The following is a 19,780-nucleotide window of genomic DNA, read 5'->3' on the forward strand; positions in this document are numbered from 1 at the left end:
AGCAACTTGAAGTCAGTATTATACAAAAGTGTAGTTTTAACAAATTATTTCTGTCTCTGCAGTGAACTAAGTCCAGGGAAGGCCCATCCCCCTCCCACCTCTCTCTCTCTCTCTCTCTCTCTCTCTCTCTCTCTCTCTCTCTCTCTCTCTCTCTCTCTCTCTCTCTCTCTTTCTCCCCATACTGCCGACATGAAACAATAGCTTTGAGCTCTATACGCGGCAGCTTTGTCCACCACTCCAAATATTTCAGCATTTGCCAGTGCCTCGAAAAAACAAATTGGTATATGCTCGTGTATTACGGAGCGCTGGTGCACTGATTGCGCGCCCAGTGTATAGTTGATTCATTTTTAATTGTTTATGGTGTGACCGACGGTATTTTAGTCTGACGGATAGTCGATTAGGGGATTAAACTGGCGGATAGATAATGACATCCGCAAAACGAGAAATATACAAATCATCCCAAACCATTCGGCTGAAATCATTTCGAAGCGGAGACAGACAGACGGAATTGTCAAATTATCCTCGAGGAAATTGCGTCGGCGAAACGAAAAGTAAGCGTATAACTGAAAAGAGTTCCTGGAAAACGTCAAATGGGATCGATGATCAAGTATTATATAAATAAAAATTATTTTTCATCATAAAAGATTTTACCTAATTACACATATATATATATATATATATATATATATATATATATATATATATATATATATATATATATATATATATATATATATATATATATATATATATACTGTATATATTTCAATTCTGAGCAGGAATGTGAATCGAATAATCAAAGTAAAATTTTGGGTAATCCCTTTCGTTGGAGAATAGAGATGAACGAACGAAAAATAAACGTCTGAGAAATAACTCGGAGACATGCACAACGTACCCGAAAATTTTAGACAAAGCGAAGGGAGAAAAATGTATTCGTCTCTTCCTGACTTACGTCAGAAAGTCAATTGTTACGCTCGTTTTCTGGGCTGTAGTACCGTGAAAGCAGATGTACGAGATGGTTCTCCAATAGAGGAAAAAAGAAGAAAAATAAAAGAAGTAAATGGAAGGAATTTCGTGTAACTGTGTTGAGGATATTCAGTGCCCCAGGAAAGGCGGTAAGCAAATTATTCCCGAGACGAATTGCACAACTTGAGGGAAGGAACTCAACCGCGTAACTTGACAAGACTTGTTTTGGGGATGATTTAAACTTATGCCCGGCTCTCGTAATGCGTTTTGCTCACGAAATCATTTATTCTGCGGGCGCTCCGTCTGTGACTTTCCTTTGTTTTATTTAAAGAAAGAAAGTGTGGAAAGGGGCTTCAGTTTAGTAATGCTTCTTCTGCTTATTTTTCATTTGCAGAACATCTTTTGCATTGTTTTGCAGTTTCGATAATCATGGATCTTTGGCACCAAAAGCTGGAGAAAAGTAAAATAATGGTTAATTTTTCCCCCACCTTTACTTTTTTTTACCCTTTTTAGGGAGAACAGTTCCCTTTCCTTTTTGGTAAACATTCCATTGGCATGTACAGTAATCAGATTAGTAAAGAATTACTCGAGTGTTAAATCACAATGAAAACATATAGAATAAATCTACGTATAATCTTCGCCCAATTTCAGTTATGGGTTTTGCTCTCGGCTTCGTTTGCCCTGGACCTTTCGTTGGCTTAAATGTCACCTGACCACCCGTCTGTGCCTGTAGTTATTCTTTGGACTTTGAACGGAATAATATCTCCAAACCGAAGGCACCTCCTAGGAAAGAGATTTATGTTTGTAAATCAAGTTTTTATTTAAAGTTGATTACGAAATTTATTCATTTCCCAAAGAAAAAACAGGTTGAGAATCACCAAGCTCAGTACATCTTTGGAATAACAATGACAGGGTGACATTTATATATATATATATATATATATATATATATATATATATATATATATATATATATATATATATATATATATATATATATATATATATATAATATGTGTGTGTGGGTAAAACGAAATAAAAAAAAAAATTAAAGAATGAAATAATTGTCACCTTTTATTACCATCGGAAGAGGAAAATCGGTGCGTAATGTGGATGGTATTCATACAACCACATTTTAGCATCAGTTTTTATTTTTTGTGAAATATACTAAACCAGTTAGAACGCAGTTATCGTCATTCTCCATTTTCCCCAAGAAAGAGAATTGCAGCAATAACGCGTTATATATTTCAATGAAACCGAGGATTTAAAATGGGCAAAGAAAACTCATAAACCAACCGTTAGTAATTAATAATGTCCTGGTCGAGAGAGAGAGAGAGAGAGAGAGAGAGAATTCCAGTCTGGTGCGGTGTCGTTATTACCGTTTGATTAGGCTTTCGTTCGATGCAATGGATTTACGATGCAACCCTTAATGGCTCCCGCTTCGCTGTTGTGCGAGTTGCTGGCCAAAATAAGGACTTTGGCTAGCGAAGCTAACTTTGATGAGAAAGCTAACTTTATGTAAGCTTATTTTTTTGTGGTTGGGGGAGCTGATTTTGATAAGGACGCTAACTTTATATAAGTTTAATTTTATTGTTGGGGAAACTACTTTGATAAGAAAGCCTATTTTGATGTGTGGGTTATTTTTATGGCTGGCGAAGCCAACTTCCATATGTGATCTTATTTTTATTGCTGGGGAATCTGACTTTGATGAGAAAGCTGATTCCAACATGCAAGCTTATTTTATGGTTGCCGAAGCTAACTATGATGAGAAAGCTAATTTTAATGTGAGCTTATTTTCATGGTTGGCGAATATAATTTTGATGAGAAAGCTGAGTTTTAATATGAGGTTATTTTTGTTGTTGGTGAAGCTAACTTTGCTGAGAAAGCTAATGTTTAATATGACCTTATTCTTATGGTCAGGAAAGTAAACTTTTAATATGTGGGCCTATCTTAATTCTTGGGGAAATCGATTAGAAAATGTAATACGTAGTTGTTAAGCCTAGGGTAACCGGTCGCCAAGGCTAACTTCAGTTGGAAGCCTAACAATAATTTGTAGGGCAATTTAGCTAGATGTAACCTGGGCTATTAAAATGAACTCTCCCCGGGGAAAGATAATCACTTGATGAAGGTTATTAGATTGGGAACTTTGGTTGTGGTTGTTTTCAAGGTTATGAAAGCTGAATTTAGCTGGGACAGCTGTTAAGGCTGGGTAACTTTTGAAGCTTGTTATAGGTACTTAGTGGATTGACTAAGGAAAGGCTGAATTGATTTGGGAACCACGCATCCTATATCATAGCTTTTATTAGGTAAAGTTTACTGAGGAAAGACTAAATTGATTTGGAAACCACGCATCCTATATCAGAGCTTTTATTAGGTAAAGTTTACCAAGGAAAGACTGAATTGATCTGGAAACCACGCATCCGATATCAAAGCTTTCATTAGGTAAAGCAATGAACCTTTTTAGAGGACATTCATTTTGTTAAAATTACAGTGGGAAAAACCTTTAAACAAAGAAACTCACTAAAACTGTGAAAGGGTATTTGACAAACGGAGCTAATTTCATCTGAACAAGCTAGATTTGGATAAAGAAATTTAGGTCAGATTTTTACTTGGGGTATACTTGATCTTCGATAGCTTGTACTTTAATGATGGGTGCTGAAGTGTGTTCTGTAAGGAATTCAGATTTGAACAGGTTACAATGGGATTTAAAGCCTATTAGGTTAATGGAACTTACCACCTTCAGGAATTTTTTTTATGTGCTGGAAATTCGCTAATAATAACTACTCAAGAAAACTGAGATCTGTGGCCTCTTTGGTCCAGTATTTACCTAATTTTTCTCGCCAGAGTCATCTCGAGTTCGACCTCTGCTAGGGAGAAGTGATTTGTGGCAGTTTCGTGTAAAACTCATCGACTTCTGTCGAGCTAAGCAAACGTTTATGTACCTAGTAGTTAGTTGACTCTGATGGGTGGCAGATTTACACTTACTGAAGTCGCCTTCCAAGATGAAAAAACTTAAGGTGAAATTGCACACACACAGATGCACACACACACATATATATGTATATATAAATATATATATAAATATATATATATATATATATATATATATATATATATATATATATATATATATATATATATATATGCCTACATACCCATGTATTCAGATAAATGTGTATACACTCAAATAAATATATATATATATATATATATATATATATAAATATATATATATATATATATATATATATATATATATATATATATATATATATATATATATATATATATATATATATATATATATATATATATATATATATATATATATATATATATGCCTACATACCCATGTATTCAGATAAATGTGTATACACTCAATAAACGTTAAGTACATTCGTCCATTCGTACAAAAGTATTTCATGGACGCAGTTGAGACTTAATGAATTGATGTATGCATCCATGCATAAATGAAAGCCACGGTCACGTGACGTACCCAGAATTGAAAACGAAAGCAACAAAAGACCGGAGGTTTAATGACGTCAGCGTATTGGTTCGGAAATCAAATTGCTGGTTAATTATAAATCGTGGGATGCGATTCCCCCATGAAAGACCATGGGAAACGAAATCGGGCGCGTTTATCCCTAATGTGGTCGTCTGTTCCGGCTCCAGCTCTTGATTCCCGAAATTTGTTCCGAGCTGCGGACTTTTCATTAATCGGGGGAAATCCCGGCCATGTTGAGGGAGCTATTACGGGTGATGTGTTTAGAGACGGAGAAGATGGGCGGCCTGTTCCGAAATTAAAGCTTTCTCCCTCTCTACCTCTCTCGTCGTTAATGTAGTTAATAAATAAATTGTATAGTCAGCAGTTCTGAAAACTCTCTCTCTCTCTCTCTCTCTCTCTCTCTCTCTCTCTCTCTCTCTCTCTCTCTCAATATATATATTAAATGTCAAACAAAAATACATTAGCCTGAGTGAAAGGCTGTTAGTTGCATTTTGTATATTTAAATGTATATAGGTTAAATATATGCTATTTGTATCTTTTGCGCATATGTTTTCGCTCTTTCACGTTCATGGTCATCAATTTAATTCAGCAGAGTTGAATTGCTTCAAAAGATTGCACACGAGGACTTTCATCACTGAATTTGTATTTCAATACCCGGGAGATTACGACTTAACCAGCAGTGTTTTTAAGTAAATGCCTTCCACACACACACACACACACACACCGGGAAGAATGGAGTCCGCTAACCATCTAAGTGGGAAGCTAAAAACTTAAAGTAGGAAAAAGAGAGACATTGAGGTAATGCGAGAGAGAAAAGACTGGGGAGACCGACTTGCTTTTTTTGAGCACCATACCGCTTTGTTTTCAGATCTAGTAGAACAGTCTTTGCAAATAACGTAAAAAAAAAAAATCCTTCATGAAGAGAAGGATTTCTTATACAGAGTGGAAACCAGTCGAGTCTTCACCCCGCTCCGAGGGAGGAAGGAGAGACGTAGAGAGAGGGAGCATAATGGTAATAATCCTTTAGTGAATTATCCTTTTGGTTAGTGGATGCATAATAACGTCGAGGCTCTCAATCGTTGCGGGAGGCTGCTGCCGGTGGTGGCGGAGGTGGTGGGTGGAGAGGAGAGCCGGTGCTTGGGCGGAATGGATACCGCCGTTCAATACGCAGCTGTTGGCGGACGGGATAAGGGCGTGCTGCTGATGCTGCTGCCGCTGCCGCTGTTTGTGCTGCCTTTGGGTGCTGCCTCCTCTTCTGCTGCTGCGTTCTGATGATTTCCCTGCGACGGTTAATCGTTTAACCTGGCAATTTATTACTTCCGTGCTTCTGTTTTCGATATCTTTTTTTTATTTTTTATTTTTCCCCTTGACTTTGACTTTGTACGGAACGTTTAAACGTTTAAAACCGGGAAGTCATTGATTGTACCTGTGCTCTGAAAACTGTGAAATTTGATAGACTTGAAATGTTTTTTTTTTTTTATTCAGTATTGCTTTATTCTTGGTGTGGTTCATAGTCCATCCCCGTTTTTTATAAACAAGAAATGTAAAATTATAAGAGAAAACAAACTATTTACCTATCCTGTTTTATTGTTCATTTATTGATTTATAGATATATAAATTTATAAGATAAAACACACTATTTGCATATTCTATTTTATTGTCCATTTATTGACGCATAAATTTCTTAACCAAGGTTTTTCGTATATCACTTTCTTCAGTGAACAAAGCATCGTCCATCTTTACGGAATGTTCACCTTATCCAATCTCTCTCTCTCTCTCTCTCTCTCTCTCTCTCTCTCTCTCTCTCTCTCTCTCTCTCTCTCCGTGAAACACAGCAGACGCCAGGAGTCCTAGTCTTGCATGTACTATTATACAGCCCACGCCTCTCCTGCAATTTGCAGACTCTGAGCTTAAGGGGTTTTATGAAGTCTGTTTTAGGAATAGACGTCCTCAGCGATTGAGATAATAAATACAATAAATCCTCTCTCTCTCTCTCTCTCTCTCTCTCTCTCTCTCTCTCTCTCTCTCTCTCTCTCTCTCCTTTGGGACCTGTTCAGTACTGGGTTTTGCGCTGTTGTTGTAGTGAACGCTGTTTTGCTTTTACTACTTTGCTTGCGTGAAAAACCAAGATGAGGTCCTTATCTGGAAGGTTTCAGTTTCCGATGAGATTTTATCTTTTTGCTTGTTCATTATTGTATGTTTTAAAATCATTGTTGGTTAAATTTTTTTATTAAATTAATCTGTTGGTGGTGTTTTTCAATGAGTGAAACAAAATGAACCATAGTCATATATATATATATATATATATATATATATATATATATATATATATATATATATATATATATATACATATACATACAGTATATATATGTATATACATATATATGTATACTGTATATATATGACTGTGGTCAAAGAGTACTTCTCTATCTCTTTGCTATGGTTCATTTGTGTTTCACTCAGTGAAAAACACTATCAAAAGATATGAATATGTATGTACATATATATATATATATATATATATATATATATATATATATATATATATATATGTGTGTGTGTGTGTGTGTGTGTGTGTGTGTGTGTGTGTGTGTGTGTGTGCACATTTACATATATTTGTACACATGTATTTCTACTTATACCTAAAGGTTTTCCTGCCTTTTTCACGATTATTTATTATTCCCGAAATTTAAATTTATAAAAAATGCCAGAGATAGTTGTCAGACATCTTAATCTCGAAGGTGTTCATGAATCTTGACCATAGTCATTCGCCTCAAGAGCTTAAGAGTTGAGGAGCCGCAGTAACCGTGGATCCTAAACTGGAGATAGGAAAGGTGTGAGGGAATTTCGGAGTGGCAGGGCGGCAGAGGCGGTGTCGGTGGCATTGTTACTTCCAAAATCAATGGGACTTAGTTACTTGCGGGTGGGTCCTGGTATGTTCCCACTTGCGGCATTAAGCTTCGGGGTGTTTCAGTTGCTACTGTGATGAGAAATCATTGACGGGGTTTCAGTTTACTGACATTTTAGGCAGCTGGTGTTCTTTCTAACCCAGAATTAGTACCAGAGGGCGGTAAGTCTCCCAAAAAAGTTTGGTTCCAAATTATGTCTTTTTTTCAACGTGTACTGTCAGAGCGATGAGTTGGTATGTGTTTAGCCTAGTGGGCACAAATTCTGTGTTTTTATCGAAATTCATTAAGTCTGTTTACTGTGGCCTTGTAAATCCTCGGTTGCAAGTTTGGGAATCCTTGGCATATTGCCTCCCAATTTTTATGGGGTGCATATCATAACCTCCTTTTACTCGGTGACTGTTACCTGTATGTCAAAAATGAATCTGATTCGTGGACTAGTCTCAGTAGTTCTCACTGACGAGTGATTTCCCTGGTATTTCATTTCATTTCCTAAATTACACCGGAAAGACAAACTGCAAACTCTGAGTTCCTGTTTCGATGACACTGCAGTAATGAGTTAAAGATCTGAGTCTTTATACTTCTGTGCTTGTAACTCTCCTTGCAGAATTTAAAGTTCGTGGCTACATCGATTCACAATCATCAAAAGACAGTATCTTAATGTTTACTCTGGCATTTGGTCATCATGTCACGGTATGTTCAGGTCTCCTGTAGTCCAGAAATACTGGATAGGTCTTTTCGTAAATAACTGTAGCTATTTTGTAAATTAACATTCTTGTTATGGTAGTGAAACACGAAATGGATTGCGTCCATTACTAATATGATGGTAGCCATAATGGCGCTTAGTCCTCAAATAAAATTCAAGCACCTGGGTACGTGGGTGTAAAGGTATTGTGCTGACATGGGAAAGAGCGCCATCGGTAGCGATAGCAGGAAATTCAGTGTCATAATATATATCTTATATACCACAGGCCGCAGTGTGATGGCCGTTGGCTTGAAAGAGGGATAGCAACAACCATTCGATCCACCTGAGGCGACAAAGTTTACCTCACACCATGAACAATGGTATTCTGTGGAGTCATTCAGGTTTTCTAATAGTCTTTGTATTTTCACGCCTGATTTTCAATAATCGACAGACCAGACATGATAAAACGATGGGAAAAATACTTCCAGGAACGAAGAAAGAGAAACGTTTCATATCTTGGGTGATGTAAGGCGGAAATATTTCTTAGAAAATATAGCAAGCGTCTCGTCTCCCTTCGCCTGGATAACTTCGCTCGCCCCGAGCAGCATACCAGATCCATTCGGCTATAAGCCTTATTCACAAAGAAATTAAAATAAAACGCCTGAGAAAATGCGGGGGAGAGAGAGAGAAAGAGAGAGTTCTAAAATTTTTTGTTTGGTTGTTTAGGGAATCTCATTTTATGCACTTTTGTTGAACCTTGCAATTCTGGTGCGTATTTTGTATGGACACAGAATATTGTAAAATACGGAGAGAGAGAGAGTCTTGAATTTGTTTTTTGTAGGTTACTCGTTATTCCCAATAATACTTTTCCTTATATTTCTTTTATTAGATCCATTTATCCACTGAATAAGAATGTTATAATTTCACAGTCCCGTGTCACATTGTACCAGAGAGAGAGAGAGAGAGAGAGAGAGAGAGAGATTCTGAAACTTTTTGTTTGGTTGTTTAGGGAATCTCATTTTATGCATTTTTGTTGAACCTTGAAATTCTGGTACCTATTTGTTTGGACACAGAATATTGTAAAATACGGAGAGAGAGAGAGAGAGAGAGAGAGAGAGAGAGAGAGAGAGAGAGAGAGAGAGAGAGAGCCTTGAATTTGTTTTTGTAGGTTCCTCGTTATTCCCAATAATAGTTTTCCTTATATTTCTTTTATTCTATCCATTTATCCACTGAATAAGAATGTTATAGTTTCACAGTCCCGTGTCACATTGTACCAGAGAGAGAGAGAGAGAGAGAGAGAGAGAGAGGTTGCATGATTGAAGCAGATTGCATGTGTGAAGTTCCGAGGGAAAAAATGGGAGGAAACTAAAGTTGTGGTTACTGGAGGAATTTCAAAAACTTGGTGTCCACATACCTCAGACTGAAAGTTCCAGTGTCTTTTGACAGATGGTCCCAAACGGACTAATAATTACAACAGAAGCAGTTCTGTTAGTAATGAGATGAAAAAGATGATATTTGGTCTACTACTACTACTAACAATAAAAATATTAATAACAGCAGTGATAACGATGATGACAAAGTTTATTATTATTATTATTATTATTATTATTATTATTATTATTATTATTATATTATTATTATTATTATTATTATTATTATTATTATTATTATTATTATTGCTGTTGTTGTTGCTGTTGTTACCGTAGGTGGATTTACTTGACTGGGAAGAAACTTCTGAATAGAAAACATTTATTTCTGGCTAAATATGAGTAAATAGACCGCAGTTTATGGTGATTGCATGAGTTCCCATGCAGTGCTTGAAAAGTGAGCAGAGTGAAGGGATGTTGGTCAGTATATTTTAATATTTCTTTAGCGGTTCAATTTCGGTTGGGTCCGTGTCCTTCAGTTCGTTATTTGATATTACAAACAGCATTTGCAATCGAGTGTAGAACATTTTAGTGTGAGGAACTCAAGTATAGTCTGTAAATTGCATGTCAGATAAAATTTGAATACCTTTAGTGGTCAGTATTTTTATATAGTGTCATAAGTTGAAGTTAAAGTCCTCTTGGGCCTCTGTAGGCTCATAGGGCAGGCGCTGATCTGTTTCTTAGGCCGACAGCCAGTGGGGCGACAGTACCCAATGCTTATGACACGTGGCCAGTGTGTCTCTAGGCCCACTGTTTAACTCCCCAGCCCGAGGGCAGGGTAACCTAAATCACGAATGAGAATAATTTTCTCTCTCTCTCTCTCTCTCTCTCTCTCTCTCTCTCTCTCTCTCTCTCTCTCTGTCACTTGGGACTTCTGGTACGGCTATAATTATACTAGAGTGTATTGTTGCCAAGACTAATGCACTATTGCTTTATCAAAATTAAGCGGAATCGTTGTAATCGAAAACACATAAAGGTCAAGAATACCCACCCGTGTATTTCGTCTCGCGAGTCTATGACTCTTGAAAATAATTTTTATAAATCTACGGTATTTCCAATCCACGTTTCGTATCATCTCTCGTGTTATATTTAAAAGAAAAAAAATTGCATCGTAGATCCAGACCATTGCCTTGTTTCAAAATATGCCACTGAAAAGTTCCCTTCTCGTATCTAGGTAATAGACTGAAGTAAAGCAATGATTTGCATCTACAACGCATATTTTTTTGGTTATCTTGTTACTTATACTTGTTTTATGTCACACCACAATTTGTAATGCTAATGCTACATATACAGGTACATATATGAATAATCTAGACGTGTGTTCGGTACAAGTAGGTAGAAAATGAAGTTAATAAAAAAAAATATTGCAAACAGAAGCATTAATGTGAAACATAATCAGTATTGTGACTAATCCAGTAATGCTACTCGTGATAATTATGATAAAAATATGCAAGTAGCAGATCAAAGATTCTCTTTATAAACGAGTAAAGATATGTTATACAATTATAATGAACGGCACTTGTCATAACTCATGTAGCTCATTGATTAGGTGGACAGGACCCGACTGACCCCGAAGGCGACTATTGACAGAGCTCCACCTCCTCTACCTCGGAGAAAATGCCTGAATGATAGCGATGGCCGGGAGCCCAGACTTATGGCTAATAAACCTCCCGTTGAGGAACGTGAAAGATTGGCCATTATCAAGAAGGTTATGATTGAAAGCGCGGCCGTAAATCTCCGTAATCATTATTGCCATTGATAAGGAAGGCGAGGGGGCAATAAACTGATTGATAAATGGGGGTTTTCGGACGGGAACTTAACTTGTAGTGAGGCCGATTAATAGTTCGTCGTGGGCTGTTCCGGCGTCGGCGATTACAATTAGTGTGACGCTGGATTGTAGATATAAATCAATCAGTCAGTGAGTCGTGGACCGTTTTGTTTTCTTAGCTCTTTCTAGTGGTCAAGATTGATGAAGAATGGGAAGAAGTATTAGTCACCTTTATTGTAAAATCACAACTTTTACGATACTCGAATTTAGTTGATGATGAAATGAACTTCGAGGCACCCGAACGAGTATTACAAATCGTCTTTATAATAGAAGGGAATGCAGATTTGTTTATTTATTTATTTTTTTTTTTTTTTTAGGAAATAAAGTTGACACTAGGACAGTATAATAAAGTGTTCGAATTACTTATTTCCCTTTTGAGAAAACGACAAAAGAAGAAGAAGAAGAAGAAGAGAAGAAGAAGAAAGAAAAGAAGGACAATAACTTATTCCTCGGCTTTGTTGACCCTCTTTGTTGGTAGCAATCTCTCTCTCTCTCTCTCTCTCTCTCTCTCTCTCTCTGTACGTTACTCAGTACATTTTTTGTCTCTTATTTAGTGATTTATATTGTAATCTTCTGTGTTTGCCACGAATGTAGTTGATTGGTGGGTGCTAGGGGCTGAATGCAACTTAGTTGGTTGTTTTTAGACTGTAAGATAATCTTGTAATTTGCTGTGCTCTGTTATTAACTTAGAACTGTAACACGTAATCTGTTCGATATTTTGTGGCAGAGAGAGAGAGAGAGAGAGAGAGAGAGAGAGAGAGAGAGAGAATGCATTATAAGGCAAGCATAATACGTAATAAACTAATTGTAAATAAAATATTGTTTTTTCGGTTTTACGTAGTCCTTATTAACAAAAGAGATGATAGGGAAAATGGAATTTTATTTTGCTTTTACAGCCATTATTGTATTTTCGTTATCTCAAAGCGTTCAGTTACTGTCATCAAGCGAGTTTGAGCTGTGAAGCCATAATGGCCATATCAAGTGGTCCTCGGTCGTACATCACATATGTACATATTCCATCAATCCATCTAGCCAACCAACCAACCAACCACCCATCCATCCATCCGTCTAGCCATCTATTCGTCCATCCATCTGTCTAGCCATCTATTCATCCAGCCAGCCATCCATCCATCCATCCGTCCATGCAGCCAGCCATCCATCCATCACGCGAAACTCACTTCCTCTTCTCTTTTTCTTCCAGCTCTCGACGGGGCAGAGCTCGCAAAGATCCAGAAAGTTCGAGTCATAAGGAACAGTCAGCGCGAAGGTAAGTGTCCAGTTATTTCCGTTTTTGCAGTTGCTGGTGTATTTTTTTGGGCAGTCTCTTTGTTCGTATTATTCATGATGAACCCTGAAAGGAACAGCAAGATAATTTTAAACATATGTCAGCAGATCAGTACATTATACTCGTACATTACCATGATATCCTGTGACTGAGTAATGGTTAACTCATTCTTTCGTTTTGTGGTCTATTTTTGGCTGAAATCAACCACGATCCTATCTGTTGATAAAAACAAAAATAAACAAAAACCATTAGTTTTTCTAGAGTTGCTAACAAAAAACTTGATCTGCAAATTATATGATTCTGTCGTCCATCTGAGTTGATGTCTTTGAACTGGAGGTCGAAAAAGGTATTTTTTATTTTATTGGTATTTTCGTTGCCCCAAACTTTTTTTTGATATGTGCTCATGATGTTTACAAGTGACACTGCTCGAATTCGAACAGAAATAAAATCTTTCTCATTCAGCTAAAATTGAAATAGTTGTAATAACATCGTGTAATTATGTATGTGTGTGTGTGTCTTTGCGGGCCCCATTCACCTGTAGACAAATTTAGTATGCATGCCCAGTATTAAACGGTAACAATCAAGTTGTTGACAACAGAAATAATATACAAAGGCAAATCTAAAGATGTGTAAGACGGTTTGTTGAGCTCATGAAGAAAGCTCAATGAGAGACTTAAGCAACCAACGCCATCTGTGGGTCAAACTTCAGTGGCCTTTTCCCACAGTATATCTTGAGTAGTTTTTCTTGCCTTTTTACCTAATTTTTCTGTGAAACTTTTTGTAGAGTAAACGACTTTTTGTCCACGTTACAATTTGTAGAGTACCTCGCCGAAGAAGCCAGTTATAGGTTTCCCTCGTTTCAGTATCAGAGAAGACGATATCACTTAAATCCCTTGTCAATTTTCGATTGGCGGGCTACGAGACCCCGATTTGGTCATGAAGCAGGAGTAAAAGTACTGCTTACCAGCTTAATGTGTTTTCTATCTAATAATGTTACTTTAGAGTGATGACAAGTTTTGGTGAGGCTGATGCTGAAGTAGCAGTAGCAGCAGTGGTAGTAGTAGTAATTTCATTGCTAAAGTTTTACTTTTCTGTTCCACTTATTTAAGAACATACATAATACATCCTTCCTTTAGACGAAACGCATTCCGAAAACTGAATGAATCCTACACTTAAGTTCACGTAGAAGAAATAAAAGGGAGAAAATTATAGCGTCAGCAAAGATTATTAAAACCTTGAAAGCGATGAGATTTCGTTTAGTATAGGGTTCAAAGAGGTTTTAGTGTAACAAGTAAAAACTGAAACGTAAAAAATGCGCCGAAGTTTCTTCGGCGCAGTCGAGTTTTCTGTACAACGTATAAAGCTGTGTGGAGCTCTCAGCCACGGCCCATGAAACTCTCAGCCGGCCGTGGTGGCCTGTGTTGTTGCGGTGCCAGACGCACGGTTATGGTTAACTTTAACCTTAAATAAAACTTTTAAAAAACTACCGAGGCTAGAGGGCTGCAATTTAGTATATTTGACGATTGGAGGGTGGATGATCAACATACTAATTTGCAACTCTCTAGCCTCAGTAGTTTTTAAGATGTGAGGGCGGCACTTTTTCTGTCCGCCCTCAGATCTTAAAAACTACTGAGGCTAGAGGGCTACAAACTGGTATGTTGATCATCCACCCTCCAATCAGCAAACATACCAGATTGCAGCCCTCTAGCCTCCTCAGTAGTTTTTTTTTTATTTAAGGTTAAAGTTAGCCATAACCGTGCGTCTGGCACCGCAACAACACAGGCCACCACGGCCGGCTGAGAGTTTCATGGGTCGTGGCTGAGAGTTCCACGCAACATTACACTGTACAGAAAACTCGATTGCGCCGAAGTTCCTTCGGCGCAATTTTTACTTGTTTCGTAATATGATACATTCTCTCTCTCTCTCTCTCTCTCTCTCTCTCTCTCTCTCCAAAAGTCAAGTGAAATGTACCCGAGGTCTCCATCTGTGCTGTTTGACAGACATGTATTAATAGATGCAGTCTGAATGTTGGCAAAAATTTTTGCAGTTCAGTTTTAGCAGTAAATTTACTTCAGTCAGAAAAACCAATTACTGAGAAAAGGCTTTAAAATCTCTTTATAGCAGGAGCCTCAGTGACGCTTTCTAGTTACAATATCTATGTTGTGAGGCCCCATTTCATACTTTTTTTTATTTATTTCAATTGATTGTTTTCCGTGTTCATGTTTGTTTGTATTTTCACTTTTTGCATTGATGTATATATTCCTAAATTTATTCTCGCTTTTTTTGTAAGGAAGTAACCTTTTCGACTTGTTTGAATAAATAATGATAATAAATATCTCAGGAACCTTTAATAAATTCATAGCAATCCACTTAATGTTAATAAATCTGTCTTTGTTTGACTTTGATATATCTATCACGAGATTGATTTTATTCCATATGAATGTACAGGTTGTGAATAAATGATGATAATCGTGAATTCAGGACGCTTTAATAAATTTAGAGGAATCTATCTAATGTTGATAAAACTGCCATTGTTTGACACTGGCATACCGATCACAAGATGACTGATCATGCGCTTAAGGTAGTCCGGTATACTGGGAGAAATAAGATCTCTTCAGTCTTTTCATTTTACGCCTTCATTTAATCTTTTTTTTTTTTATTGAATTGGCAGTTCTGGTGGCGTTTTCACTATTTGCTCTTTGGGGCTCAACTTCCCACCGCAAAAGACCCCGAGGAGGTCACTAATGAAAGGCCGGGAGTTTCGAAATAGAATTACCTCCCAAAAGTTTGCTTGTTCTCCTGTGGCTTCTGGTGATGGACCAAAAGTGAATCGCGTGAATTTTTCGCAGCTAGGGAGATATTTTCTTTAATAGCAACGCATCAGTGCAAGACTCTGTCTCAAAGCATAAGATTATATTTGTGTGTGTGTGTATGTATATATTTTATATATATATATATATATATATATATATATATATATATATATATATATATATATATATATATATATATATATATTCAAAATATATATATATATTTCCCTTAACAAGAGGTAGCTCATATATATATATATATATATATATATATATATATATATATATATATATATATATATATATATATATATATATATATATATATATATATATATATATATATATATATATTCAAATATATATTCAAAAAGTTTTCCTTAACAAGAGGTAGCTCATATATATATATATATATATATATATATATATATATATATATATATATATATATATATATATATATATATATATATATATTCAAAAAGTAAGCCGTTTCCCTTAACAAGAGGTAGCTCCAGTCACTGTCACATTCTTGAACCCACTGAATTGTGGTTGAACCCTTCTTGAGAAAACATCCACAACATTAGCGGCTTCGTAAACCTATTCAGAAGGCTATTCAGCATCACGTAGACTCCCTAAACTTACACTACACCATTTACCTCTACCTTTTATGCACTGTTGCACCTCCTAAATAGCAAGCCCTTCATTTACAGTACGTCGTTCGTTCCACTTATCCAGCAATATTTATGTCATTCTCTCCTCCTCCCAAATGCCTAAACGATCTCATGTTATATGTTTCACTCTTTCGCTTACGCTTTTTTTTTTTACTTTTACACCCGTTCAGTTTTTCTTACACCGCATATTTTGTAACTCGCCTCTTCTTTCATCTTACCGTCATCCGTTACCTATACTTACAAATACCTATACGAAGCAACTGCTTAAATGTTTCCACTTTTCAGTGCTCCATCTTCCAGTTTACCAGTTACTTTCATCATAACCTTTGTCTTGATTACAGTTACTAGCAGCTTTCTCCATTTGCAAACTCTCAGTTGTGTTGGCGTTTTCTTTTCAGTCCACATTAGCATTGTAACATCAGCAAGCATCAACCAGTCCACATTCCATTCACGGTTCATTTTTTTTATCCCATAGATTTTCCCCTTAAATCTAATTTCCTTTCTCAGACATCTCGCAGCATCACCTCGTCCACAAATTTATTAAGTAGACATGGAAACAACTCTCGTGATTCTGACCAACATTCAGACCAAATCATATTCTACAAACACACGCACACACACACACACACACACACAGAGAGAGAGAGAGAGAGAGAGAGAGAGAGAGAGAGAGAGAGAGAGATAATCGCATCTTCTTGTGCTGTAGATTTAGGCTGATGAGCAACAGCCCCAAAACGCCTTAATATTTATCGGGGGCATCGAGCCTGGGCTGGCCTAATTTGCATGCGGCATAGAGGGAATAACGGCCATTTCTCTCCCTCCCATTGATTCCATGTTCATCTCCCGGCAGGTTTGATGCGATCCCGAGTGCGCGGTTCAGACGCCGCGACGGCTCCCATTCTCACCTTCCTGGATTCGCATTGCGAATGCAACCAACACTGGCTGGAGCCGATGCTTGAAAGGGTGTCCGAGGTGAGTGAGGGCGAAGAACTTGATTGCTTGATTGGCATTTTTGATACCCTGCTCTTGATTCGTGTGACAGCCACGGCCGGTGGCCGTGGAAAACACTTTACAGTTAGAGTTTGGTAAAATGATTCCTTTTACTAAAAGAAAATTAAAAAATATTGATCAGATTTGATTTCTTAATTTTTACTGTAAACTCAAGTCGTAACAATTGTTGTTATCGGCGTTGATAAGCAAAGTTTTTGTAAATTAAAGGTTTAAAATATTTCGATTGACTCAGAAATTCTTTACAGGTTAATTTCTATTCCATTTGTCCGTTGCTGGAAAATATATTTTTTTATAAAATTACATATCTAGGAAAGTATTTTTCAAATATAGATAGTGAGTAGTTTGTTACCTCGTTCAGTAAACTTTAAAAAAATGACGAATTAGTGTCCTAGCGATGAGACAAGCATCCCGTACAAAATCATTTCTTATTTAAAATACGATTCACTGATAATTATTTCTCCCTAGATTTTGATAAGAAATCATAACGATACCCTAAACAAATCTATCGCTTTAGAAACATATAAAAAAGAAATCAGTTTTTTCCAGAAGTCTTTGTTGCAGTTGTCTTATTAATATTCATGACTTCCCCGTGTCGTTAGTGCACCTCACCCTGTGCACTGTAGGCATTACTTATGATTCTTTGCAGCGTGCCTTTGGCCCCTAGCTGCAACCCCTCTCGTCCCTTTTACTGTACCTCCCTTTATATTCTCTTTCTTCCATCTTACTTTCCACCCTCTCCTAACAATTGACTCATAGTGCAGCTGTGAGGTTTTCCTCCTGTTACACCATTCAAACCTACTTACTGTCAATTTCCGTTTCATCGCTGAATGACCTCGTAGGTCCCAGTGCTTGGCCTTTGACCTAAATTCTATATATAATTCAGTTCAATATTCATGACCTGAAAACATAGATTAAAGACATCCTGTTGTGAACCCAAATTCCTCCATTAATACTTTGTTCCTCCCTGTTTGCTTTGACAGGACCGGACTCGCGTTGTGTGTCCTATCATAGATGTGATCAGTATGGACACTTTCCAGTACATAGGAGCCTCGGCTGACCTGCGGGGCGGCTTCGACTGGAATTTGGTCTTCAAGTGGGAATATCTGTCGAGTGACGAGAAGAAGAAGCGGCAGAAGGATCCAACGCAAGTTATAAAGTAAGAAAGAGTCGGTCTTGCGGTTCCGACTAATATCAGTCATAATACGTAACGTTCCCCTATCAGTCTGAGGGATTTCGACTCTTATGCCAAGGTAGCTTGAAATGACAAATTATTAAGTGAGAGAGTCAGTCATGGGATTCTAACTGATTGGCAAGTTATTAAGTAAGAGAGTCAGTCTTAAGATTCTAACTGATATCAGTCTTATCGCGTAACGTTCCCCTATCAGTCTAGGGGGATTCAGATTTTTATGTTAAGTTTGCTTGAATTGGAAAGTTATAAAGTAAGAGAGTCACTCATGGGGTTCCGACTGATATCAATCTTATTACGTAACGTTCCCCTGTCAGTCCAAAGGATTTAGATATTTATGCCAAGTTAGCTTAAATCGGCAAGTTATCAAGTAAGAATGTCAGTCTTGGGATTCTAACTGATATCAGTCTTATTGCGTAACATTCCCCTATCAGTCTAAGGGAATTCAGATTTTTACGCAAAGTTAGCTTGAACTGGCAAGTTATAAAGTAAGAGAGTCACCCTTGGGATTTCGACTATCAGTCTTATTGAATAACATTCCCTATCAGTATAAGGGATTTAGATTTTTATGCCAAGTTAGCTTGAATTGGCAAGTTATTAAGTAAGAGAGTCAGTCTTGGGATTCCGACTGATATCAGTCTAATTGTGTAACGTTCCCCTATCAATGTAAGGGATTCAGATTTTTATGTCAAGTTAGCTTGAATTAGCAAGTTATCAAGTAAAGAGAGTCAGTCATAGGATTCCGACTGATATCAGTCTTGTTGCGTAACGTTCCCCTATCAGTCTAGGGAAATTCACATTTTTATGTAAAGTTAGCATGAATTGGCAAGTTATAAAGTAAGAGAGTCAGTCTTGGGGTTACGACTGATATCAGCCATGTTGCATAATGTTCCCCTATCAGTCTTAGGGCTTTAGATTTTTATGCCAAATTAGCTCGAATTGTCAAGCTATAAGGTAAGAGAGTCAGTCTTGGGATTCCGACTGATATCAGTCTTATTACGTAACGTTCCCTATCAGTCTAAGGGATTTAGATTTTTATGCCAAGTTAGCTTAAATTGGCAAGTTATTAAGTAAGAGAGTCAGTCTTGGGATTCTAACTGATATCAGTCTTATTGCGTAACATTCCCTTATCAGTCTAAGGGATTTAGATTTTTATGCCAAGTTAGCTTGAATTGGCAAGCTATAATGTAAGAGAGTCAGTCTAGGGATTCTAACTGATGTCAGTCTTATTGCAAAACAATCCCCCATCAGTCTAGGGGATTCAGATTTTTATGTCAAGTTAGCTTGAATTGGCAAGTTATAAAGAAAGATAGTCAGCCTTGGGGTTCCGACTGATATCAGTCTTATTGCGTAATGTTCCCCTATCAGTCTAAGGGATTTAGATTTTTAGGCCAAGTTAACTTGAATTAGCAAGTTATTAGACTTGGAATTCTTACTGATATCAGTCTTATTACGTAACGTTCCCCTATCAGTCTAGGGGATTCGGATTTT

The 19,780-nt window shown here is 37.0% G+C and overlaps 1 protein-coding gene across 2 annotated transcripts in view; it reads left to right on the forward strand.

Moving 5' to 3' along the window:
* Positions 1–19,780, forward strand: part of Pgant2 (polypeptide N-acetylgalactosaminyltransferase 2) — a 311,225-nt gene that overhangs the window by 281,693 nt on the left and 9,752 nt on the right. For both annotated transcript variants that reach the window (XM_067104808.1, XM_067104807.1), the window contains 3 exons: positions 12,522–12,587; positions 16,943–17,064; positions 18,084–18,259. In XM_067104808.1, coding sequence (XP_066960909.1) covers positions 12,522–12,587; positions 16,943–17,064; positions 18,084–18,259 — 364 coding nt within the window. The remainder of the gene's footprint in view (positions 1–12,521; positions 12,588–16,942; positions 17,065–18,083; positions 18,260–19,780) is intronic.

This window comes from Macrobrachium rosenbergii, chromosome 6 (genome assembly GCF_040412425.1).
Source record: "Macrobrachium rosenbergii isolate ZJJX-2024 chromosome 6, ASM4041242v1, whole genome shotgun sequence".
Classification (NCBI taxonomy): Eukaryota; Metazoa; Arthropoda; class Malacostraca; order Decapoda; family Palaemonidae; genus Macrobrachium; species Macrobrachium rosenbergii.